At 43.9% G+C, this 23,276-nt stretch overlaps 1 protein-coding gene across 2 annotated transcripts in view; it reads left to right on the top strand.

Moving 5' to 3' along the window:
* The window catches only part of RIC8A (RIC8 guanine nucleotide exchange factor A), a 69,769-nt gene that overhangs the window by 30,182 nt on the left and 16,311 nt on the right, over positions 1-23,276 (top strand). Inside the window, exons 2-6 of one of the 2 annotated variants that reach the window (XM_068241380.1) lie at positions 3,041-3,088; positions 5,507-5,524; positions 8,804-8,896; positions 10,257-10,871; positions 23,143-23,237. In XM_068241380.1, the coding sequence (XP_068097481.1) occupies positions 3,041-3,088; positions 5,507-5,524; positions 8,804-8,896; positions 10,257-10,871; positions 23,143-23,237 (869 nt within the window). The remainder of the gene's footprint in view (positions 1-3,040; positions 3,089-5,506; positions 5,525-8,803; positions 8,897-10,256; positions 10,872-23,142; positions 23,238-23,276) is intronic. The other variant, XM_068241381.1, reaches the window with a different exon arrangement.

Raw genomic sequence — 23,276 nt, 5'->3', positions numbered from 1 at the left:
CAGCAAATAGCGGCTATTATGGGTAATTTGGGTGCCAGGGTCGCACACTATGCAAACTGTGGCTACAAATAACGGGAGTAGTCAGAGTAAGATTGGCTTAACCAATCAAATTTCATCACATCTGATTACACCCGTGACAGGCTAGACATCTGTATGTACCTATAGTTTGCAGCTATAAGTGCTCATGTTCAGTATGCGGTATAAGTATGTGGTATAGGTACTGGATAGGCCTCTGAAATGTATGTAAGTTTGTTACTGTTTATATTTTTCTAATGTTTCAAACTCAATGGAATGGTGTTTTTTTTTTTTCCTGTCTTTCTCTGAATACCTTTGGGGTAGGAGATCCCCTCTGGTGGTGTTGCTGCATATAGCTACAGTAATTGTTTTTCCCAGTCACTGCTGAATCCAGCTCTCTGCTGCTCGTGCCAGTGCTCTGTGACCCTTCACAGATTGCAGCTGTAATTGCTACTTATGGCCATTGACCCATTTACTGTAACGCAAAGCCAGCGGCTGGAGGAGGAGATTGTGGATGTGATTGAGCTGGAGGCTGATGGGTAGAGAGATCAGTGCTGGAAGAGGATGTCAGGGGACCTGTCCTCTGTCACACAGGAGGAGATCTGGCCTTTCCCTGACTATATATTCCCACATGTCCAATACTGTATATACGTTTGCTTGTCTCGATCACACTGCATCTGAAGATGGTGTTAATTACAGTATATTCTGGCGTATAAGACTGCTTTTCAACCCTTGAAAATCATCTGAAAAGTCAGGGGTCGTCTTATACGCCGGGTGTCATTGATGCCGGGTGATACGCCCTATCCTGTTACCGACAGGTGCACATGTGTGAGATATGAGAGGCAGAGAAGGAGGTAAATAGGATACAATGGCGGGCTAGACGGGTGAAAGAGGCGTGTCTTATAGGCACAGTGCAATCTATTCTTCCATACCACTCTAAATAGGTAGACAAGGAGAGCTGACCAATCCGCTTGGGGAGAGGGAGAGTTGACCAATCCAACCAGTCACCTATATGTATATCACCTGTATACTGTTATATACTGGGTACCACATGCAGTGCAGCACCAGTATCTGTTCATACATAGCACCAGTATATGATGTTTTTTTATTTATTTTTATTTGGTGTGTGTGGGAAGAGGGGGGTAGTCTTATACGGCGAGTATATCCCAAACTCTATATTTTAACTGGAAAAGTTGGCAGGTCGTCTTATACGCCGGAATATACGGTATATGCAGTGTCACGTAGCAGTTATACTAGTAAATGTACAGTATACACGTTCTATCCAAACTCTTATGTCTCTTAATTTTCCTGCACTGCAAGCGTTAAAAACTAGAGCTGTTATCTATGCGAATGAAGCAGTAAAACACAAAGTCGAATTTAGCACATAGTCCTAAAAAGTAAATAGAAAGTGACACACAATTTTTAATCTGGCTGAGAAAACAATGCTGATGTGGTTTTAGTGCTGAAACATTAAAAGGGTAGTTGCTAGGCATGAGCTCCTGCATTCGAATTCACAATCCTGATTAAAATTTGTGGGCCATGACAGGGGGCAGTTAAATTACCCTTGTTGGCGCCTATAACCTGTGCACTCCACATTGCATTTTGTCTCTCTAATGCTTCCTCCTTCAAACCCAGAAGGTGGAAGTATTGGTGGGACGTGGAACGTGATATGGATTGCATTGATTATAGGGCAAGTTAACTGCCCCCTGCCACGGCCCACAAGTTTAAATCGGAGTCTGGACCCCCGAGCTGTGCGGAGCTCATCCCTAGTTATTACTTCTGTTTATTTTGCATCTGAATGTAGCAGATTTCTTTTATCAGACTGTCATGGCTGCTATTTAATAATTTTATGCTAAAAATAAAAATATCTAATTACAAGAAAAACACTTGGCACTCTGTGGAGCAGAGGTGTAGTACACGGCAGCAATACTGGGTGAAGGCTGGTTTGAGTTTTTTACTCCTCCCATCTACACTTCATTCAATGTTTGTCCACTTACTGTATACTGATTTGTATTTCATTCAGATTGGTATATATAGTTTCCATACACTTGTAATAACAGGGCTAGTGTTTTCACTTCCCGCCACTGTAGTGTCCCATATGTGATTGGCTGGGAGGAGTCACCTGCATAACGCCTCCTCCATCTGGCCACTCCCCTGAACCCAGCCCACACATGTGAACAAGCGTCACCTTGGACAGGAAACGGCCATAGTGTCAGCCTGCTTGCAGCCTCCACCCACCCTTTTCAGCTCCTCTCATGTCTGTGTTTTGATGTTGCTCAGAAGCTGCAAATAAATTAAAGCTTAGCTTCATATAGTGCCTCTTGTTTTGGTGTCTCAAACTTAAGATATGAGACTTGTTTCTATGCAACTAACGTTTTATTTATCTTTAGTACTACACATAGCAGTGCCGGATTTACCATAAGTCTCTATAGGCACGTGCCTACGGGCGCCTGATAATGGAAAGGCGGCTCACTCCCCTCCCCGAGCACCTCCCTCCCTCCTTCCCTATGCAGAGTCCCGAGCAGCAGTTACCCTGCTCTTGGCATTCCACTGACAAGCTCTCCCTTCAGTCGGGGGCACCACTAGCTACTTAATGCTGAGAGTTTCTCTCACTACCTAATGCTAAGGGACAGCTGTAGCTACCAGTGACGGGCAAGGGTAATGAGGGAGAAGGGACAGCTGGGACAGCCAGCACACAATGCAGTGCAGTTCGTGGGTGTTTGTAGGTTCATGGAGGACGAGGTCTAGGGTGCCAGGACATGTGTGCCTATGGGCTCCAGTATTGTAAATCCGGGCCTGACACAGGTTCTATGTAAATGCTGAGTTATTAATCATTCACACACTATACATACAATTCATTATCCCATAAGTGTATTTTCTGTTCAGGTCTGCTTAAAAGTTTAATTCTAACTCCATTTATATAAAAGTGATGTTATGTAACTTAAAAATGTAAAATATCTTCATGTACACAAGAAAGCATAATAAAAAATGATTGTATTAACACTGAATTATTTTGTTTTTGCAGAATTCTCAGTGTTTCTTCTTCAACGCAGAGCAGAGGGAGCAGCGTAAGGTGAGCGATGTGTGTAGACTTTAAATGAGGCCTTTAGGGACCTTGTGTGTTATTACAGCAAACCTCTTAATGGAACCTGTGTGTAAGAGGTGTCATAGCCTTCCTTACATTTAATTTTTTTAAGGATACTGGTGTTTATCTTAAAATAAAAAGGTAAAGATCATAGTAATTTGCCACGTAAGGTGTGTGTACACATACAAAACTTTTGTCACCCAAAGCAATCAGGACTCAATCCCTCATACAACAGCTTGGGGACCAAATTCCCTACAGACACCCTTGCTATAGCAGAGCGTCTGTTGCTATTGAAAGGGGAGGAGCTCCTGTATGACACAGAGTGCACGACAGACCTGCTCCTGACAGGAAGTTTATCTACCATTCGTACGCACCATTATTCCTATATTTCCTTTGTGATAAACCCTTGTCTAAGATGAGCAGCGTAAGCCCAGTGAATGTAGTCTCTGCCCTGCCCAAAAGTTTTCTGTCCACCAATCACGCTTGACCTACAAGGGCATAAATGATAGATCTGCATGACTCCCTCGAGTGTCCTTGTGATGTGATAAGATCTTGCTTTTTAGATAGCGTCTGAAAGTGACAACCTTCAACTACTTTCTATTTTACAGTGAATTGGAAGTGTACATTTACAAAATGGTTTGATTTCTTATCATACAGCTGGCACATTATACAGATAATTAGCCCTCCCAGCTCCAGGGTCTTCTATACAAATTCTGTGAAATCTTCGCGTTCCACTCCCAACCTCACACGATCACTCCTAAGCCTTGTTCACAAGCTAGATGGTTCTTGGTTGTGGCTAAGAATCTAGCATGTGTACAACAGCCCAGATGCTTGATTGTGAGATCCAGAGCGCTGGATCATCTCAGCTAAGCGCAGGCAGAGCCCTTTGCCTTCCAGTCACCCCACCCCGCTTTAATTCGCTCTGTTATGCGCCACCCCATCATCCCTTCTCGCCCCTCCATAACAGAATGCATTGCTAGTATGCAGACTAGCAGTGTGTCTTTGCAGCACCTAACCTTGACCAGTTGCCCAAGGAGTTGAGTACTGATCCCAGCGGGTGATATTAAGACAATCTATTCTCTGATTCGATTGTAATATCGATCAAATTGATCCGATGGAGTTGGATAGCAGCTTCACTTCTGTTAGTGGCACTGATCAATATTGCAACAATCAGAGAATCCATCATCCAAAGAATTGCATTATTAATGGCCACCTTTGAGTTCAGTGATTGGCCTCCTATGACTGGTACACTTCTTCAATTTTAATTGCCCAATCATTGATGAATTGAGCACGTTCATCCTACCTAATAAAGTACAAGTGTCCCTGCGTCCCATGTCCGTGTGTCAGTGCTTTTGCGCATGTCCTGTACAGACACAGCCGTTGGGACAGGACGCAGGGGCCAGGAAGCGGGCCGAGCGGGCGGGCGTGTGTGTGTAGGCGACAGACCTAGAGCCAGTTTTTAAACGGATTTGTAGGTAGGTATACAGAGGCGCCAATAAGAATAAAACCGTTTAAAAAGGGGGAAGTATGGTGGACTTACCTTCCTTGTAGAAAAAACAGATAGTGAAACGTTCCTATAAATCACAGTAACTTTTAATTAGGTACTCCAAAGGTGCTTTTTTTTTAAACGGGCTTAGGTCACTAGTGTAATATAAGACAATCTGCTAATAGTATTCCACATCTGTTGACGGTCATTCTACAGGGAGGTGGAGGCATTGGCCAATTAAGATGGATGTGTACGTCGGGGTTTAGGCAGCATTCACCACCTTGGAGTGGTAGGGGCCCCCCACACGGGACCAGGAAGCACTGAGGACTTGGGTTCCATGGAGTGTTGTTTCTGGCTTGGGCAGCGTGGGGTTAAGAATATTGTACTATAATTTGTTCTCTAAGGATTAGCAGTCAAGGATCGTGGGACCCAAATTTCCAAGGGTGTTTTTAAATGACTGAAATAGATCTTAATTTTAATGCTTACACTTTTGATTGTTGGACATTTTAGCAATTTCGATGTCTGTTTGGATTGCTGGCAGTCAGGAGGGATTCATAATGGCTGTTGTGGACAACACACTCCTTTCAGATAGAACGGGTTCCGTAGCCTGAAGCGCTGCTCTCCATCAGGCCCAGCTTGGTCACGGCTGTGGAAGTGACAGTCTGTGTGGGAATCATGTGCTCATTGCTGCTTTTATGTTTTTGTTTATTCTGTGCAAACTGACAAACGCCCGTTTTTTGTATCCTTGTTTGTTTTTTATTTAAGAATTGTTTTTACTGAGCGGGATATAATGTTTCCGCAGCTGTCATTAGCAGAGTCTGCATTATGTGGACATTGTGTATGAAAGTTCCCCTCTCTTTTATTCTACCTTTCTCTGTACTGAGCGTTCATTGTCCCAATCTCTCATCTCTGCCTTGCAGCGCCAGGAGTTGGAAGAGGTAACACGGTGTAGCGGAGTCTGTAGCTGTAGACTGGCAACCTTCCCTAGCGCTGTGTATAGCTGGCATTTAAAGGACCAGTTTGGCAATTTCCCCTAGCCCATCCTTTGCTTTTTTATATAGTTTCAGAAAGTTTTTATTAACAAAATCAGCAAGATAAAGTAAACGGCAGCTACACCAGGGAAACCCATGCAGGGGCAGCATGAGGAAGCTAAAACAGGATACAGGCGTTCGTAACCTGAATCTGTCCATAAGTCAAAACAAAGTTGCATCCCTGTCCCCTGTACCTCTACTATGCTTCCAGAGTCCCCCTCTGTGTCACCTCTTCCCCGCCACTGTGTCACCTCTATTCTTTTACACCTTCAGTATCCTCCTCTGTGCCACCTCTGCCTAACCCCCCCCCCCCCCCATGTCACTTCTGTTTCCCCGATCCTTTCACATCTCCCTCTGTGCTACACCTCATTTTACCAAGTTTAAAAAAACATTTTCTCAAAAACGACGTCTTTTTGTAGATTTTTTTTTTTTTACTTGTTCCCATTTTCGTGCTGTTTGAATTTGTGGTTCATTTCTAAGTTGGGCATTTGAAAGTCGGGGACTACCTGTATCCTACCTAATAATAAAAGGCAAGTGTCGCTGCGTCCCATGTCCGTCCGTCAGTGCTTTTTGTGCACTGCGCATGTGCAGGGACGCAGAGACCCTGCCGAGAGCCGGAGGAGGACGGGGCCAGAAGGGGTGGGCGTGTGTGCGTCGGGTGCGCGTGGCGCATTAGGGGCAGACCTAGCACGTTTTTAAACGGGCTTAGGTCCACTAGTATACAATAAAGTGTTAAAAAAACACATACCATATAAACAAACACACAAAAACAACATGCAATGGTATAAATAAGCATTCGTGAGGCTCAAGGGTGGTACATACATTTTCCGATTGAGCCAACTAGCTTATAAAACTATAAGACGAAAGGTTTTCAGTAGAGGAGACAAAGGGGAAAAACAGAGAAATGAAAAACACATGGATATAAATGGCTGAAAGCAGACTGGTCCATCTCAGTGGCTCAGGCAGTCTACAATGTGACATCACATCAGCACTGTCTTAGAAAACAGTAATAAAAAAGGAAAGCCTTAAAAGGAGTGCAGCTGATAGGCCAAGCCCAGATTATCCTGCCAAGACATCCACAAGCCCCACGTTTTTATGGAAATTGGGAAGTGCATCTCTAATCTTGGCAAGGATATGATCACTGAGTACTACTTTGTTCAACGCATCAAAAACAATTGTGGTAGAAGGGAGCTACTATCTCCAGCTGCAAGGTGTCGCTTAGCTAGAGCTGCAACGGGGTAGGTAGCCCCTATATTTTTTTTATTTTTTTTTTTAATTGCATTCCACAGAAATGATAAAAACCTACGTATTAAAACATACTAACTTTTTTTTTTCCAGTATTAAAGGACTTCCGAGGCCACAAAATAAGTGCAGTTTTACTTACCTGGGGCTTCTTCCGGCCCCAAGAAGTTAATCGTGTCCCTCCGGGGTCCCGCTGACAGCCTCTCAGGATTGCCAACTTCCGATGGGTTGGCGTCTTCTGCGCATGCCTCGCACTAGAACGCACCTATGCCACTGGGAGCCTGATGACGTGGGTGCGTTCACTCGCCTGCGCATCTGCGGATGACAAAGACCTATCGGGTTGGCGTTCTGTAGACACTGCCAGCAGGACCATGGAGAGGACTGAAGCTGAGGCGAGGGGCACAACTTCTAGGGGTCAGAAGAAGCCCCAAGGAAGTAAAACTACATCTATTTTTGGGCCTTGGAAGTCCTTTAAATGCTCCTGTAGCAGATCACAGGTGGCTAGCTCCTCTTCTCTGACAGCAGACCAACTCCCTTCTCTTCCCTCCCTGGCCAGCACATATGAAATCACCGCCAGGAGACTTGGGCGCAGGATACAGCCGATATACGGCTTACCTTGCTCCTACACAAGTCCCGGCGGCGTTAATTACTATTCCACCTCCAGGTCCACGTGGACGGTGGAGAATGATGTAATTCGGCTGCCAGCTATTGCTGGAGGCCAAATTACAGTGCTTTAAAAGTAACTTCAGCTCCGTCTTCTGATGGCGCCAAAGTTAATCACTGTGCGGTCTATGGTGGCGCCAGCTGCGCCCAAATCTCCTGCGCTGGATTCCTCGTGTTCGTCCCTGGCTGGCAGTCACATTCTTTGCATCCACCACTAGGATCATGCCTCGACTCCTTTCTACTAGAATGTCATCCAGTTTGATAACTCAGAGATGAGTGGTTTGAAATATTTTGCTTTTAAAGAGTACCTGAGGCGAACCTCATGTCAAAAGTTAAATACCTTAGGAGAAGGAAGTCTGGATTCTTCCGAGGCTTCCCACGCCGTCCTCTGGACCCCTGTTGCCGAGTGCTCTTGTCATATTCCACAATTGCAACCAAGGGAGCCTCTTGAACGAGCGCGTTTGTACTGTGCCTGAGCAAGCAAAGCCAAGCCTGTACAGTGAGCAATACCTGCATGAGCGGCTCTGTGCTACTGCCTAGGCACAGCAGTGCATGAAAAGGAGAGAGGTCGCAATGTACAGGATGGTCCCGGGCAATGGCAGAGGACAGATGCTTTCCTCTCCTTAGGTAAGTATTTCACTTTTGACACAAGGTTCACCTCGAATACTCTTTAAAGTGTACCGGAGATGACGTGATGTAATGAGTTAGATGTGTATATACAGTGGCCAGAACGCAAACACCTATGCTGTGCTCCTTCTTTTTTCCTGCCTGGAAGAGTTCTTATCCAGCTATGCAACTGACAGTTTTTCTCCAGTCGGGACCCAGTCGGGCTTATAGCTGCCCTCACTGATAACAAATTACAGCTATAAAACACTTTCCTAAGCAGATAACTGGGCTTCTGACTGACTGCAAGAGATGGATAAAAAGGTCAATTGTCAAGAATTTTGAGTGCTTAGAAATGATGCGAGGGTAGCTTGTTTGTGTCCTTGGTGATCACAGAAAGCCATTGATACTTTTATCCCTCACGGTCCCTGGCATTGCTAGTAGTGCCTCACTTACACACCTCCACCTAGAGGCTATTGAGAAAATAGATTCACTCTGCTTAGTAATTAGAACCTGCTTAGATTATGCAACCTCTAACAGCTGCGTCCCCACCTGTGACAATATTAGCAGTAGTGGCCGTGCGTCTTGCTTATACAGCTCCCTGTAGTGCTGTCTGTATGGGACTGCCTTGTCCTGTTATGATCCATCTCCATTTTCACCCCCTTCTCATGCCTGAAGTTCAGGAAAAAGAAATTCCGGGACTGGGTCCCCAAGAACGACTCAGACTATGACTCAGATTACGCTGATGATCCGGAGTTCAAACTTCGACAGGTGAGACAAATAGAAGGGTCCAATGCTGCTTAGATTTACACCTCGGTATACCGATTGGTCATCAATAGCATTACCCTCCCCCATCACCACAAAATATGTTGCTAACTTTGAGAAATCTCTTAACATTTGTTGTTTTTCTGTTTTAGTTATTTATCAAATTCACTGTCCAATTATTTATTTTTTTCATTCATCCTGTGTCCTATTTCCCCTTCCATTAAATAGATAAGATCAATTAGCATTACACAAAAGTCCTCAGGTACCTTCATTTCAATCTTAGCTGGAATGGGCAACACAGCTCCTCTTTGTTTCCCAATGTTGTGGGATCTCTCTTAAAGGGAACCCGAGGTAAGAGTGAAATGGAGGCAGCCATATGTATTTCCTTTTTAAGCAATACCAATGGTCTTGTTATTCTGCTGATCTTCTGCCTCTAATACTTTTAGTCATAGCCCCTGAACAAGCATGAAGCAGATCAGGTACTCTGACTCAGCTGTCTCATGTTTTACTGGATTAGCCATATGCTTGTTCCAGGGCTTTGACTGACCCTACTTATACCAGAAGCAGGGCTGTGGAAACGGAGCAATTTTGGATACCTGGAGTCGGAGTCGGTGGATTCATAAACGCAGTCTGAGTCAGATGTTTTTTGTACCGACTCCACAGCCCTGACCAGAAGATCAGCAGGGCTGCCAGGCAACTGGCATTGTTTACAAGGAAATAAATATGGCAGCCTCCATATCCCTCTCACCTCGGGTTTCCTTTAAGGTGGTCACTAATGATCCAATCTTTTTCATCCAATTTTACATAATCTATGTAGTATAAGGGTAAATTAAGTGAATGCTGTATATTGAATGGATAATTCTGTCAGTTCCCTTTTATTACATAGAAATGATAAGATTGGATGAAAAAGATTGGATCAATAATGGCCACCATTAGACACAAAGGGCTTGATTCACTAAGACATTGCATGCCTTATCAAAGTTAGCACGCCTTATCAGAGTAGTATAACGAACCTGATGGGGCTCGGGGCAGCATGACCTGGAGGATTCAGGAGTATTCTTCTATTGAACACAATGGTGGTCACGTCACATGACTGCTGCTGCTTCAAGCCAAATTTAGGTATTTTCGGGGCTTTGGTGTAATGCTTAAATTATCTTAACAGATAAAGTGGAGCGGTAATAGGGTTAATAAAAAAAATAATTATTGCGACTTCACAAAGTATTCATAAGCAGTATCCAAAAAATGTGACTTAATTGCGGAATTCCTCTTGCTTAGTTATTTCTTGAGATGCTTTAGAGAACATTAAAAAAAAATGTACGATTGATTTCTATTCTTGATTTGCCAACTGTGTTTTTGGTTCATCTAGAAACTCGGAGAGGTGGTGGTTAAGTTCTTGGAGCGGGATCTTCAGCCATCTTGTCAGGTGGCCTGCTTGGAAACTATCCGTATCCTATCACGAGACAAGTATGGATTGTCCCCTTTCACCAGTCGCACTGCCATGCAGGTTCTAGCCCAATATGCCGGCTTGGACTACTCAGATGAGACAGAGGTGCCTCGCATGCCGGACAGCGAGAGTGTAGTTGAAGCTTTGAAGGCCCTCTGCAACATTGTCTACAACAGCGTTGAAGCTCAGGAAGTGGCAACTGAGCTACGTCTAGTGTGCGGCCTTGCCCGGCGTCTCAAGCTCTACAATGAAACCAGGATGTCTCATGAGAGCAAGTTCTTTGACCTCCGCCTGCTCTTCCTACTTACAGCTCTGAGGGTGGATGTGAGAAGGCAACTTGCTCGGGAGTTAAGGGGAGTCAGTCTCCTTACCGATGCTCTGGAGAGCACCCTAGCTCTGAAGTGGTCTGATATTTATGAGGTGGTAACGGACCATCTTGCTACACCACTGGGAAAGGAGGAGACTGAGAGAGTGATGGAGATTCTGAAGACCCTTTTCAACATCACATTTGATATCAGTCGCAGGGAAGTTGATGAGGTGAGATAAGTGTACAGTTTTGGTGTTACTCTTTGGGTGTATAAAATGGAAGTTCCTTAAAGGAAGTCTCAGAAGATACCATTGGTTCATAAACTGATGATGCTGCTTTAGTGTACACAAGGTGCTTTTGTGGTACACAAGGTGTCTGTGGTGTATTTTTGTATCTTCTTCTAATACTGAATATCCTTTTCCCACGTCCTGAGGTAACCTTTACAGATGTCAGGTGTGCACTGACCCATATTTCACATAGACCTTTTACAATAACTGTGTGGAATTCAGTACTCGTGTTTTTAGATTTTTATCAATACAGGTGAAATGAAAATTGGAGCGAAGGTGGAGCAGTTTTCAAGAGAAACCAGTCAGAATCTTTGCTAAATTCGGCATCCAAACCTGGATTGGTTTCTTTGGTAATTGCTCCACTTTTGTTTCAATGTTCTATGGACTTCTTTTTATGCATTTGTCCCTTTGTTGCAGGGTCAAAGTTATCATGCATTACATTTGCTTTATCCATCTGGGTCTACATGGAGAGGTTTGTGTTAGAAAACCTTTACATTCTTTCATTAGTCTGAAAACAGACAAGAAGAATGTGTAAATAGCCACCACATATTTTATTATTATTATTATTATTATTATTATTATTAGTGATTTATATAGCTCCAGCATCTTCTGTGGTGTTGTACAACATACTACAAGGTATAACAATACAACACAAACAATACAACAGTTAACAATACAAGTTAATAGTGGATTACAGCTGATGAAATGAACACGTCAATTACAGATTTTTACATATGTGCATTTTAAAGAGACTCCGTAACAAAAATTGCATCCTGTTTTTTATCATCCTACAAGTTCCAAAAGCTATTCTAATGTGTTCTGGCTTACTGCAGCACTTTATACTATCACCGTCTCTGTAATAAATCAACTTATCTCTCTCTTGTCAGACTTGTCAGGCCTGTGTCTGGAAGGCTGCCAAGTTCTTCAGTGTTGTGGTTCTGTGATGCATCTCCCCCATTCAGGCCCCTCTCTGCACACTGCCTGTGTATTATTTAGATTAGAGCAGCTTCTCTCTTCTCTCTTATCTTTTACAAGCTGGATAAATCATCCTCTGAGCTGGCTGGGCTTTCACATACTGAGGAATTACATACAGGCAAAGCTGTCTGCACTCTGCAGTAAGAAACAGCCTGACACTTCAGTGGAAGATAGCTGCAGGGGGAAAGAAACACACAAATGATCTCTTAAGATTCAAAAGGAAGGCTGTATACATTCTGCTTGTGTATGGATGTATTTTCTATGTGTGGACAAACTGTACATCAACCTACTTCCTGTTTTGGTGGCCATTTTGTTTGTTTAAAAACAAACTTTTTAAAACTGTTTTTAACCACTTTTAATGCGGCGAGGAGCGGCGAAATTGTGACAGAGGGTAATAGGAGATGTCCCCTAACGCACTGGTATGTTTACTTTTGTGCGATTTTAACAATACAGATTCTCTTTAATGCACAGCAAGAGACAGATGGGGAAAGCGGGCCCTGGGCAAAAGGCTTTAAGGTACCCATACACTTATAGATTTGCAGCAGATTCGATCAGATAGATTTCTGTCAGATGCCTGTCAGGTTGAATCTGACCGGAATCTATCTATCTGATGTGTGCCACACACAAGGAACAGATTTCCAATAGATTTCATAATGAAATCTATTGAAAATCAATTGAAATGCAGTGTTACACTATTCAAGCCAATGCAACGCTATGGGCCATCGATCTGCTGCCAGCAACCGATCGACCCGGATTTTCCGTCTGGACCGACCGTTTGAGCAAATTGATCGAAATCTGTCAGAAATCATCGATTGGGCAATCGATCATGCTTCCTGCTGCATCGATTTCTAGCCGATTCAGTCAAAGTGGTCGAATCGGCCGTATATCAATGGCAGAAATCGACCAGTGTATGGGCCCCTTTACAGTCTATAGGATTAAGGGATAGAGACAGTGGATGAAGGGAAGTTGTGTTTGAGATGGTCAAATGGTGATCAGTAGCCAAAATGTCCTAGGTTGGAGAGTATGCTTGCCTGAAGAGGTGAGTTTTCAGCTTGCGCCTAAAAAGGGTAAGTGTGGGTATGCGGCGGATGTGTTGAGGGAGGGTGCTCCAGAGGATGGGAGAGGATTGAGAAAAGTCTTTAAGAGGTGAGTGAGAAGAGCCTGGAAGAGAATGAGAAGGTGGAGAGGAGCTGTATAACTAGGTGGGAGCGGCTGCATTCTGCTTCCAGCACACAGTACTGTATGCCTCACTGTATGGGTGCACCACGCTGCCAAGGTGTGATGCAACATTGCGGTATGTGCGATTGAAGAATAAACGCACTGCAACGCATTCTTAATAGTGTGAAAGGAGCCTAATACTTGTGGAAATAATAAAAGGAAGGTGGATTAGGAGATCTTTTAATTGCCCATCTAGGGCAAGCCACTTAAAGGACTTACGATGTCAAAATAGTGAAAAAAAAGATAAAAACCTTTTCAGATTCTTGATCTACGGAGGGTGCCATCCACTCCCTCCCATTCATTCCGCCTTGCCCCATGCTGTAATACCGGCCCCGGTCGGGTCCCGACCCCGTCATCGTTCCTCCTCCTTAATATGGCCGCCAAATATTGCCGCAGCTCCGCAGTCCGTGAATGTGTGTGTGTGTGTGTGTGTGTGTGTGTATGTATGTATGTATGCTGGCCCTGGGTCCCCGCTGGTGCAGAGGTCGACCTTCTCTAGTGTGCCTGCGCAAGCGCTGCTGTCAATCAAGCCCACGTTGTCTGCGGTGTACTGCGCAGTAAGGACAACCTCAAGGTCGGCCTCTGCACCAGCTGAGATACTGCGTGGGACATGTCAGCTGTAAGGGGCTGGAGGGAGCCCCGGGTAAGTATATTAGTGGGCAGCATATTATGCCTGATGATTCCTTTAAATGAAGAGAAAGATCCGCACCACCTTCAGAAAAGCTTAGTCTGTTTTATTGGAAAAAAACATACAAATTTAAAAAGAACTTTAAGGCAGGACAGTCCACTGTTTCGGGCTCCTGCCCATCTTCATGCTGCCTAGTTCTGAAGTAACATACAAAAACACCAACATATATACAGAGAAACAACCAATCACTGAGTATATACTAATTAGAGGACCTGATGGGAAACAGCCTATTTACATATCTAGTCACACCTCCAACTCCCCCATTGGTGGATCTGAGCAAGATCCAAACATTCAAAAAATAACTGTCAATAATGGCTGAATAAAAAAAAAAAATATCAAAATCAGGCATGCCTCTAAGATGTATTGGCAAGATATCAGCCAAAACGCCATGGTGGAATATGCTGAATAGCAGAAAAAAGAAAAAATCCAAAAAGTAACATTTTATTAAAGAAAACAAAACATCAAAATCCGCATGGAAATGACACATAAACGCATCAATACGACGCGACGCCATACCCGCATACGCGTATAGATGACGTAATAATGCATATCCTCTATCTAGACTACTGACGATCAAAAATACGCATCTATGCCGGACGTATATACACATGAGACAAGCGCTCAAAAAATGACGCATAAACGTATAAAAAATTACGTATCAATAAAACAATCGCCTAGAAAGTGCCACATGAACGCGTCCTAACTATACGCAATCTTTGCGACTAAAAATACGCGTAAAATTAACCAAACACCAAAAAATGCCGAAAAAAGCCAAAAAAATGCCGAAAAAATGTCAAAAAAAGCCGAAAAAATTTCAAATGCCAAAAAAATGCCAAGAAAATGCTGAAAAAATGCCATAAAATGCCAAAAACATAAAAATGCCATATATGAAAAAATCATGCCATATATGAAAAAAATCAATTCAGCACTTTCCACCAATGGTATATCAGATGATTGGTAGTATAATAAAAAATATCCAATAAAAGAAAGCTAATAAGGCCTATAAATATCTATGAGTTTATCAGTATCACCAATCTAGTCTCAAATCATACTCTTTATTTAACCCACTATTCACAGTGTCAAGTTCTCTGATCCATTTAGATTCTAACTTCAATAATCTAGACAATCTATCACCCCCTTTATTATCCTGTTTAACCCCATCGATGACACAAACCCTAAGCTGACTAACATTGTGTCCAAAGGTAGTAAAATGCTCTGAAACGGCCTGATCCATATTCTTTTTGCGAATGGTAGATTTGTGCGAGGCCAAACGATCTTTCAATCTCTGTGTCGTTTGGCCAACATAGCACTTACCACATGGGCATTTAAGCATATAAACCACCCAACGAGAATCACAAGTGTACCTATCTCGTATGGCATATCGTTTACCACTCATAGGGTGAAAAAAGGTATCACCCTTAATGAGGCTATTACAAATATGACATTGTAAACAGGGAAAAATGCCACATTGCTTTGGTTGTTTATTAATACTGATATCAGAATGAACCAATTTACTCCTAAGGGAGGGTGCTCTTTTGTAACAGAACATAGGGGGGCGATTAAATTCCTTAATATAAGGTAATGAATCCCTAAGAATATTCCAATGTCGTTTAATACAACGTTCCACTTGACTACTGACTACACTATAAGTGGAAACAAATGCAACCCTATCTTGTTTGTCTTGTCTACCAGAGCCTCTCCTTCTCCTACCCCCACCTGGTCTATTATCAAGTTGGTTAAGAAGTAATTTGGTAGGGTATCCCCTTTGCTTAAAGCGTACCACCATTTCGGACAACCTCAAGTCTTGTTTGCCCTCCTGGCTGACAATTCTGTCAACCCGTTGGAACTGTCCACCAGGGATATTATGGATCATGTGCTGCGGGTGAAAACTCCTGAAATGTAAAATAGCATTCCTGTCGGTCTCTTTACGAAAAAGATCGGTCACCAAGTGTCCATCTTCCTTGATAACCATGGTGTCTAAATAAGAAATCATCAACTGATGATAATTGATGGTCAATTTAATGAAGGGACACTTCAAATGCAGGGAACTGACAAAATCAACTAGGGCCGAGTGTGGCCCCGCCCACAGACAAAAAACATCGTCGGTCCTCTAATTAGTATATACTCAGTGATTGGTTGTTTCTCTGTATATATGTTGGTGTTTTTGTATGTTACTTCAGAACTAGGCAGCATGAAGATGGGCAGGAGCCCGAAACAGTGGACTGTCCTGCCTTAAAGTTCTTTTTAAATTTGTATGTCTTTTTCCAATAAAACAGACTAAGCTTTTCTGAAGGTGGTGCGGATCTTTCTCTTCATTTGCTACAGTTTGAGTCCCATGGTGTCCGGGACTATTGGATCTGCACACCTGACCATCTGAGATTGATGGAAGCCAAGCAAGTGCGACTCCACACTCAAAATTACTGATGATTCCTTTAAGACACATGCAGTACACACATGCAACTTTTTTCCAGACTTGTATCTTGGACGATAGGTTGAGTGTCTGTACGTGTGATAAACAGCTAGATGATCGGTTGGCCAATCCAACCGGCGGATCAACTGACCAACTATCGTGCAGGTTGGCTACGTGTGTACAAGTCAGCGCGTGTGTATGTACTGGTCGTGCAAACAACAATTCGTGGGGTTGGTCTTATTGGTTGTGCATCAAGTTGCTTGTGTGTGCGAGCCTTTAGAAAATGAACAGGCAGCAATGGCAGTGTAATAAGGCAGTGCTTAACTCTTATCAATGGCTTTCATTGTGTGCTAATAACATCTCTAATATGGTCAGTTAGTGATTCAGCTGTAGTTCTCCAATTCATCTGCCATTAATTAATTTAATTTGAGATGAAAGACAGTAGTGTAAATGGAGAACATTCTTTTAATGCAATGTCTTACTACACTAATGTCCAAGAAAAGAAAATTAAGCACTTCAATACAATGTCATGGTCATATAATCCAGTGGCCTTGAGTGGTCATGTGACTAATAATCCAGTGGCCTTGGGTGGTCATGTGACTACAGTACTACTTGTAATCCAGTTGCCTTGCTTGGTCATGTGACTCATTTGTTACGGAGTTGAGGTGTTTTGGTTTCAGTGTGGTCCTCTTGCCTTCTTCAATGCTGGGAAATGGGAAGGTTGCAATTTGTGTGGTTGCAGTGACCTCTAGTGGTTTAGCGAGACATCTGTTCAGGAAGGATTTGGAACTGTTGACAGCTGCAGTGTTGCTGTCCCAGTATACAAATATTGCAACATGAATATGAACATTGCCTTTAATAACACATACAAAAAGGAAGTGTATGTACTTTTATCTGCAATTAACATTATTTAAAAAAATCAGCTTTTTTTTTTATGCAATAAACAAAGAGAAATGACTTGCTGCACTAAATCATAGATACTCCTCTCCTTGGCAATCACCAGCTGCCTGCCATCTCCCCAGACAGTATCCACACCTCCCTACTAGTGAATGAGGTGGTTCAAGTCACAAAACATATCCCTTCCTCCTGATAATACATTTTGAGTTTAAATTGTTCAAGAATATTTCCAGCAACAAAAGACTGAGCATGTCATGCCAGGCTCTTAATGCTGCCAGGATCAGTGGGTCTCGGGGTTTATAACTCAGCTGGCGCATAATTCATTAGACAGGTGAAACTCCGCCCCCTCCATCAGCAAGACAGTCTCAACCTTTTTTTCAAAAGTCTTACGAAGCTCTTGCCACAAAATCAGAAAAGATTGGCTGCATGCTTGTTTCAGGCTGGTTTCAGAGCGTAAACCAGCATTGGCGATACGGTGCATCACTTCTGCCACACCGCATCACTCCGCCAGAAACTGGCCTCCAGGGAAATGGGCCACCAGCCAAGCAGGAAGTGACGTGCACTTGCCATCATTTCCTGCATCATGGTATGCTGCAGTGCACGGAAGCGTATTGTAACGCGTATGCGCGATGCAACATCGCGTCGGTCATTTTTTAAATATCTCCGCATCGCTATAGACTAACATGACTTCCAAGCCGACGCAGATCGTCGCAACTCGATGCATAAGCCACGCGGTAGCGTAGTTCTGGACCTGCATCGGGGATATGCCGAAACTGTCACTTGCGCTGTACAGCCGCAGTATGAAAGTCTCCATCGACTTTTACGTGCTCGTGGTGGGTTGTGGTAAAAATACAGCACCACCCCTGTGTGAAGGCCCTCAGGTGTGTGATTCTGACACTTCTGATGCTGATTATCAGCAGGACAGCCAGGCAACTAGTATGGTTTCAAATGAAATCAATATGGCAGCCTCCATATGCCTTTCACTTCGGTTCCCTTTAATTAAACACGCACATAACACGCGTTGCAAATGGCAGGATCATTATAGAATAGCAAAACTTTTAAGGTGGCCATTCAATGTTCAACCAATTAATTTGATTGTCTTTTTTTCACAAGACATGCATCATAAAGAAAAATGAACATTGACTACTAGCAAATGGCCACCAGAGCAGAGAGGCTCTGGTGGCCTCTCTGCTGAGTGCTGGAGACACTGGTAGATTTATATTTATGTCTGAACATGCTGTCCTCACATGCGTACTACTATCACAGTGCACTGCTGAGCTGCAGTAGATGACCAGTGCTGGAAAACACCAGAGCCTTTATTAAATTATCGATTTCTCCTAAATTTCCTCACAGGTGACAATTTTTCATCTTCTCTTTAAAATAGTACTGAAAAGTAGGTGAAAAAGTATTGGACTTGTCAAATTTATTTTCTTGGCATGGCTTAAAGTGTACCTGAGACAAAGGGGACATAACGTTTTTATACGTACCTGGAGCTTCCTCCAGCCCCCTCCGCGCAGATCGCTCCCATGCCGATAGCTAAACCCACTTAGATGGTCAGGCAGAAGTCCCGTTCACCTTGGCTAGTCGGCGCAGGTGCAGTGCGACCAAGCGCGCTCCCCCCGTCTTGCTCCTGCCGCTGGGAGCGTTCTGCACCTGCACAGTACTACTACGCAGGTGCAGAACGTTCACCTGGTGGGTGCGCATGACCAGGCCGCGCATGCACAGTACGCCTGACTGGCCGCAGTGAATGGGGCTGCTTCCAGACCATCTAGGAGGCTTTAACCGCTCGTGTGGGCACAATCTGCACAGAGGGGGCTGGAGGAAGCCCCAGGTATGTATAAAACTTTTAGTCCCCTTCGTCTCAGGTTTCCTTTTAAAGGGCATTATATTGATAAAGTGTGAAAATTTCACCCAAGAGAAAAAGTGAATTAAAAAAAGTCCTAGGAAAGTTTCGTTTACCTGCTGGGTCCAAGTTTTTAGTTTCGTTTCTATGACTGGAATTTTTATAGGACTGTTATGTTAAGTTCCTCCTCTTATCTGAGATCTGTTATGACATTCTTTGTGTGCATAACCACTTCTCTCTGAAGGGATATAAAATATGTCTCAAAAGTCACATATACTTTTGTAGTGCCCATTTTAATAATAATGGCAGGATTTGTATAGCGCCTTTCTCCTGTCGGACTCAAAGCGCTTGCGAGGCAGCCACTAGAGCGCACTCAGTAGGCAGTAGCAGTGTTAAAGTGGATCCGAGATGAAAATCTAACTATAACAAGTAACTTGTCTATATATCTTATGTAAAGTTTAGATGGTTTACACAGCAAATCTAGCTGCAAACAGTTTCAATAGAATATGATTATTTATTCCTGTGATACAATGACAGCGGCCATGTTGTTTGTAAACATTACACATAGGCAGGCTTGCCTGTATCTTGAGCCATCAGCCTAATCCCCCCCTCCTCCTCCCTCCTCCTCTCTGCATCTGAAATCAATGGCTAGTAACACCTCCCCCTCCTCCTGCCCAGACTGAGCTCCCATGAGCCCTTGCTACTGCCTTGGCTCTCTGAAAACCTGTGGGCGTGGCTTTTTTAGTTTATAGGGAATTAGAGTATTAAAACAAAAACAAAAAAGTATTTGGCTTGAGGAATGCCCTATAAACAATAGGAAAGGAACACAATTATGCAATGTGTAAAAGTTCACCTCAGATCCACTTTAAGGAGACTTGCCCAAGAAACTCCTTACTGAAATAGGTGCTGGCTTACTGAACAGGCAGAGCCGAAATTTGAACACAGGTCTCCTGTGTCAGAGGCAGAGCCCTTAACCATTACACTATCCAGCCACTTTATTAGCAACACGTGCAGTCACGGCCAAAAGGTATGGCAATAACAATATGTGGATTGCAAAACTTCAGATTTTGTGGGAGCAGAGTGATCTGATGCGTATTAATGAATTACAAAGAGCTTTATTAGCATAAAAAGTAAACCTTGTCACAAGATTCCATTTTTGATGTATTTTGGCCATGGCACAAAATGATCAGCTATCCTCACTTCAGTGTAGTGATGAGAACAGTACAGGGGAAGGTTTAAACGAGATTGGATAGCCTTATGCCCCATACATGTGCTTGGCGGTTGATTAAACCGGCATTAAATAGCGCAAACTCCATTGGTGACGTTTTTCTTTTTCCGTGGATAAATGAGAACCTGTACAGACCCAAGGAAAAAATACATCTATCCAGGCACATCGCTTCAAGTTAGGATATGTAAATAAGTTATTAGGGAGGTGTTAGTGGGTGTGGCCAGAAAATAGCAACAACAAAAAAAAAACACTTGACCCTTTGCACCCTCACATGCAAATGTTCAGACAAATGCATTCACAGGAAACACTCATCCAGGCACGACTGCTATCCCTGCAGCTATGTTAAAAGCCGGGGTCTTAGTTACAAAATAATGCAGATTCTCTTGCATAGTCACCTACACTGCACAGAAGTCCTAACTTGAGGTGTTGTGTCTGGATGTATGTATTTTTTTTCTTGAAACTGACCCTTGTGGCCAGAGTTTAATGTAGTGCACTCCCTCTTTCCCCTGTCTGTGACCATTGCCAGGACGCACACAGCGTATGCTGGTGTGTGCATAGTGGAAATTAATATATTTCGTTAGCTCTCTTGTGAGTTTAGTTTGATGCACTATCTGTCCCAGGGGAGGACGTTGGTATACGTGCTCCTAATCTTTTAGCTAAGTTTGATGCAATGAATGTTTGCATGTCTGCACTATGCATGTTACAGGGCCAGAGTTTGGACGCCTACTAATACCTGGGTACTTCTGAGCAGTGTAGGTGACTACGCAAGAGAATGTATTGTTTTGTAACGAAGACCCCGGCTTTTAACTTAGCTGCAGGGATAGCAGTGGTGCCTGGATGAGTGATTCCTGTGAATGCATTTGTTTGAACATTTGCATGTGAGTGTGCATAGGGTTAACTGTTTTATCATGTCAAGACCCTTTCTAAGATGGGCAGTTATTTAGTTTGTTATACGCCAGAAAATTGACTTTTGGACATTGTTACAATAGACAAAGTAGAGGGTGAACAGTCACCCTGGAACGAAAAAACACAGACACCGGTAGCCCAAATGGTGCAGTACGCCACAAATGATAGAAGAAACAAAAAAATATGAACAGAGGGTACTCACAAAAGGGAGGTTGCCAAGGCCGGATTTGTACTTTTTGCAGCCGAAGCCCCACTATCACCAGCTGCCCCCAGACCAACAGCATCCTAAGCTTCCCTCACGACAAGGATTAGATTGTAGGCTCCTCCGAGGACAGTTGGGGACATGATGGCAGGGATTCGATTGTAAATTCCTTGGCAGGCGGCACATTTGTTGAGTAAGTGCCAGATCCGGTTGTTGGTTGCTGCCCACCGCTAAGTGAAAAACTATGTAGCAGGACGAATGTTCGGCAGGCCAACTGCTACTACTGCCCACAGCCCGCCTCTCTTTCCTGGTGCCCTAGGCCATGGCCTTTGTGGCCTTGCCAGAAATCCGGCCATGGAGGTTGCAAGCGGGCAACCAACCACTGTAGGCAGGTGGAGATCAACAAACCCGACTCCCGGAGATGGTTACACTTTTTGAAGAAAAGGCCCTAGGGGCCCATAAACGGGATCCATGGGTATCCTCGGCTCTTAGCACAGTGAGGCACTTGATTTTGGCCTGAGGAAGTGGGCAGGGACCCACGAAACGTGTTGCCAGTGCTATTAAAGTTCATTTTATATTAATTTGTCTCCATTGAGGTAAGCTACCTCAAACTTTATTAATTTTATTGTTTTTAATTCATTTTAGCATTCTTTGGGCGCCTTTTTATCCTGTTGTACATTGTTACAATGCACATTGTAACATTTGTACCAATTCTGAATATTTCTTTGGGCCTTCTTGTGGCAATTCACCTGTAATTTATTTTTAACTATAAGCAGTTAAGGTTGCAATACATCTAGCAGATTTTGTACATCGACCATCTGATCCGAAAATTTGGAGTCTGATGAAAATCTGTGCCGCAATAAGCGTGCCCAATTGACGACTCAACCGATTCCTCCATTTGCGTCCACATGGCTGCCGTGTACAGCATGCGGTGCGTGTGTGTAGTCACGGTAGCCACGTAGTTTGCGAATGGGGAAGGAGCAGGTTTGCATTCCTGGCGGACACAGGTGAGCGATTTTAATACACGAGCACGGAGGGGGGTTGGGGAGACGCATTAACGTTCTGGGGGACATCGGCAGAGGCAGCATCACAAGGCCAATTCCTGAGAGATGTCATGCTGAAATTGATCGGGAATCCACCTGTGGTTTGTGGGCAGCCATCAGATCGCTCTCGTATCAGATTTGATCTGTCTCTTCATCAATCTGCCCGCTAGATGCATGGTCACCTTAACACAGGTTTTTTTTTTAAATAAAGACAAAGGGTTTTTGTATTTTGTTTGATTACTGGTGCACTTTAACCCTCATGGCGGTCAATGAAAACCGCCAGGGGGCAGCGCAACACAATTTTTTTTTCTTTTTTTTTTTTTTATCATGTAGCTAGCCTAGCGCTAGCTACATGACAGCCAATGTGCAGCAGCATCCCCATCCGGAAATCCCGTTCTGAACGGGATTTCCATTAGGGCTTCCCCCGACGGGCGGGATGACGTCACCGATGTCATCGACATCGTGACGTCAAAGGGAGTCCCGATTCACCCCTCAGCGCTGCCTGGCACTGATTGGCTAGGCAGCGCATGGGGTCTTGGTGGGCGGCGCGGCGAATCGGCGGCGATCGGGCAGTAGGCGCAGCTAGCGAAGTGCTAGCTGCGTGTTCCAAAAAAAAAATTCTGCAAATCGGCCCAGCAGAGCCTGAGAAATCCTTCTGCGCGGCATAGCCCGAGCTCAGCTCGGGCTTACCGCCAGGAAGGTTAAGCAGGTGTTGGCGCCCTCGGCAAGTAATTTAAGACCTGTGAAGTCACACAATAGAATTGCTAACAACCTGTTTTGTATGTTCTGTTTTGTTGCCTACAGGAGGATGCAGCCCTCTACCGCCATCTAGCGGCAATACTTAGGCATTGCTTACTAAGGCAAAGCGATGGGGAAGACAGAACAGAGGAATTCCATGGGTAAGAGCCCAGAGTCAGCTTGCTGAGTATCTAGAGCTA

The sequence above is a fragment of the Hyperolius riggenbachi genome, chromosome 6 (genome assembly GCF_040937935.1).
Source record: "Hyperolius riggenbachi isolate aHypRig1 chromosome 6, aHypRig1.pri, whole genome shotgun sequence".
Lineage (NCBI taxonomy): Eukaryota > Metazoa > Chordata > Amphibia > Anura > Hyperoliidae > Hyperolius > Hyperolius riggenbachi.
The sequence above is the reverse complement of the archived record's forward strand: the minus strand, read 5'-3'. Positions and strand labels throughout refer to the sequence as shown.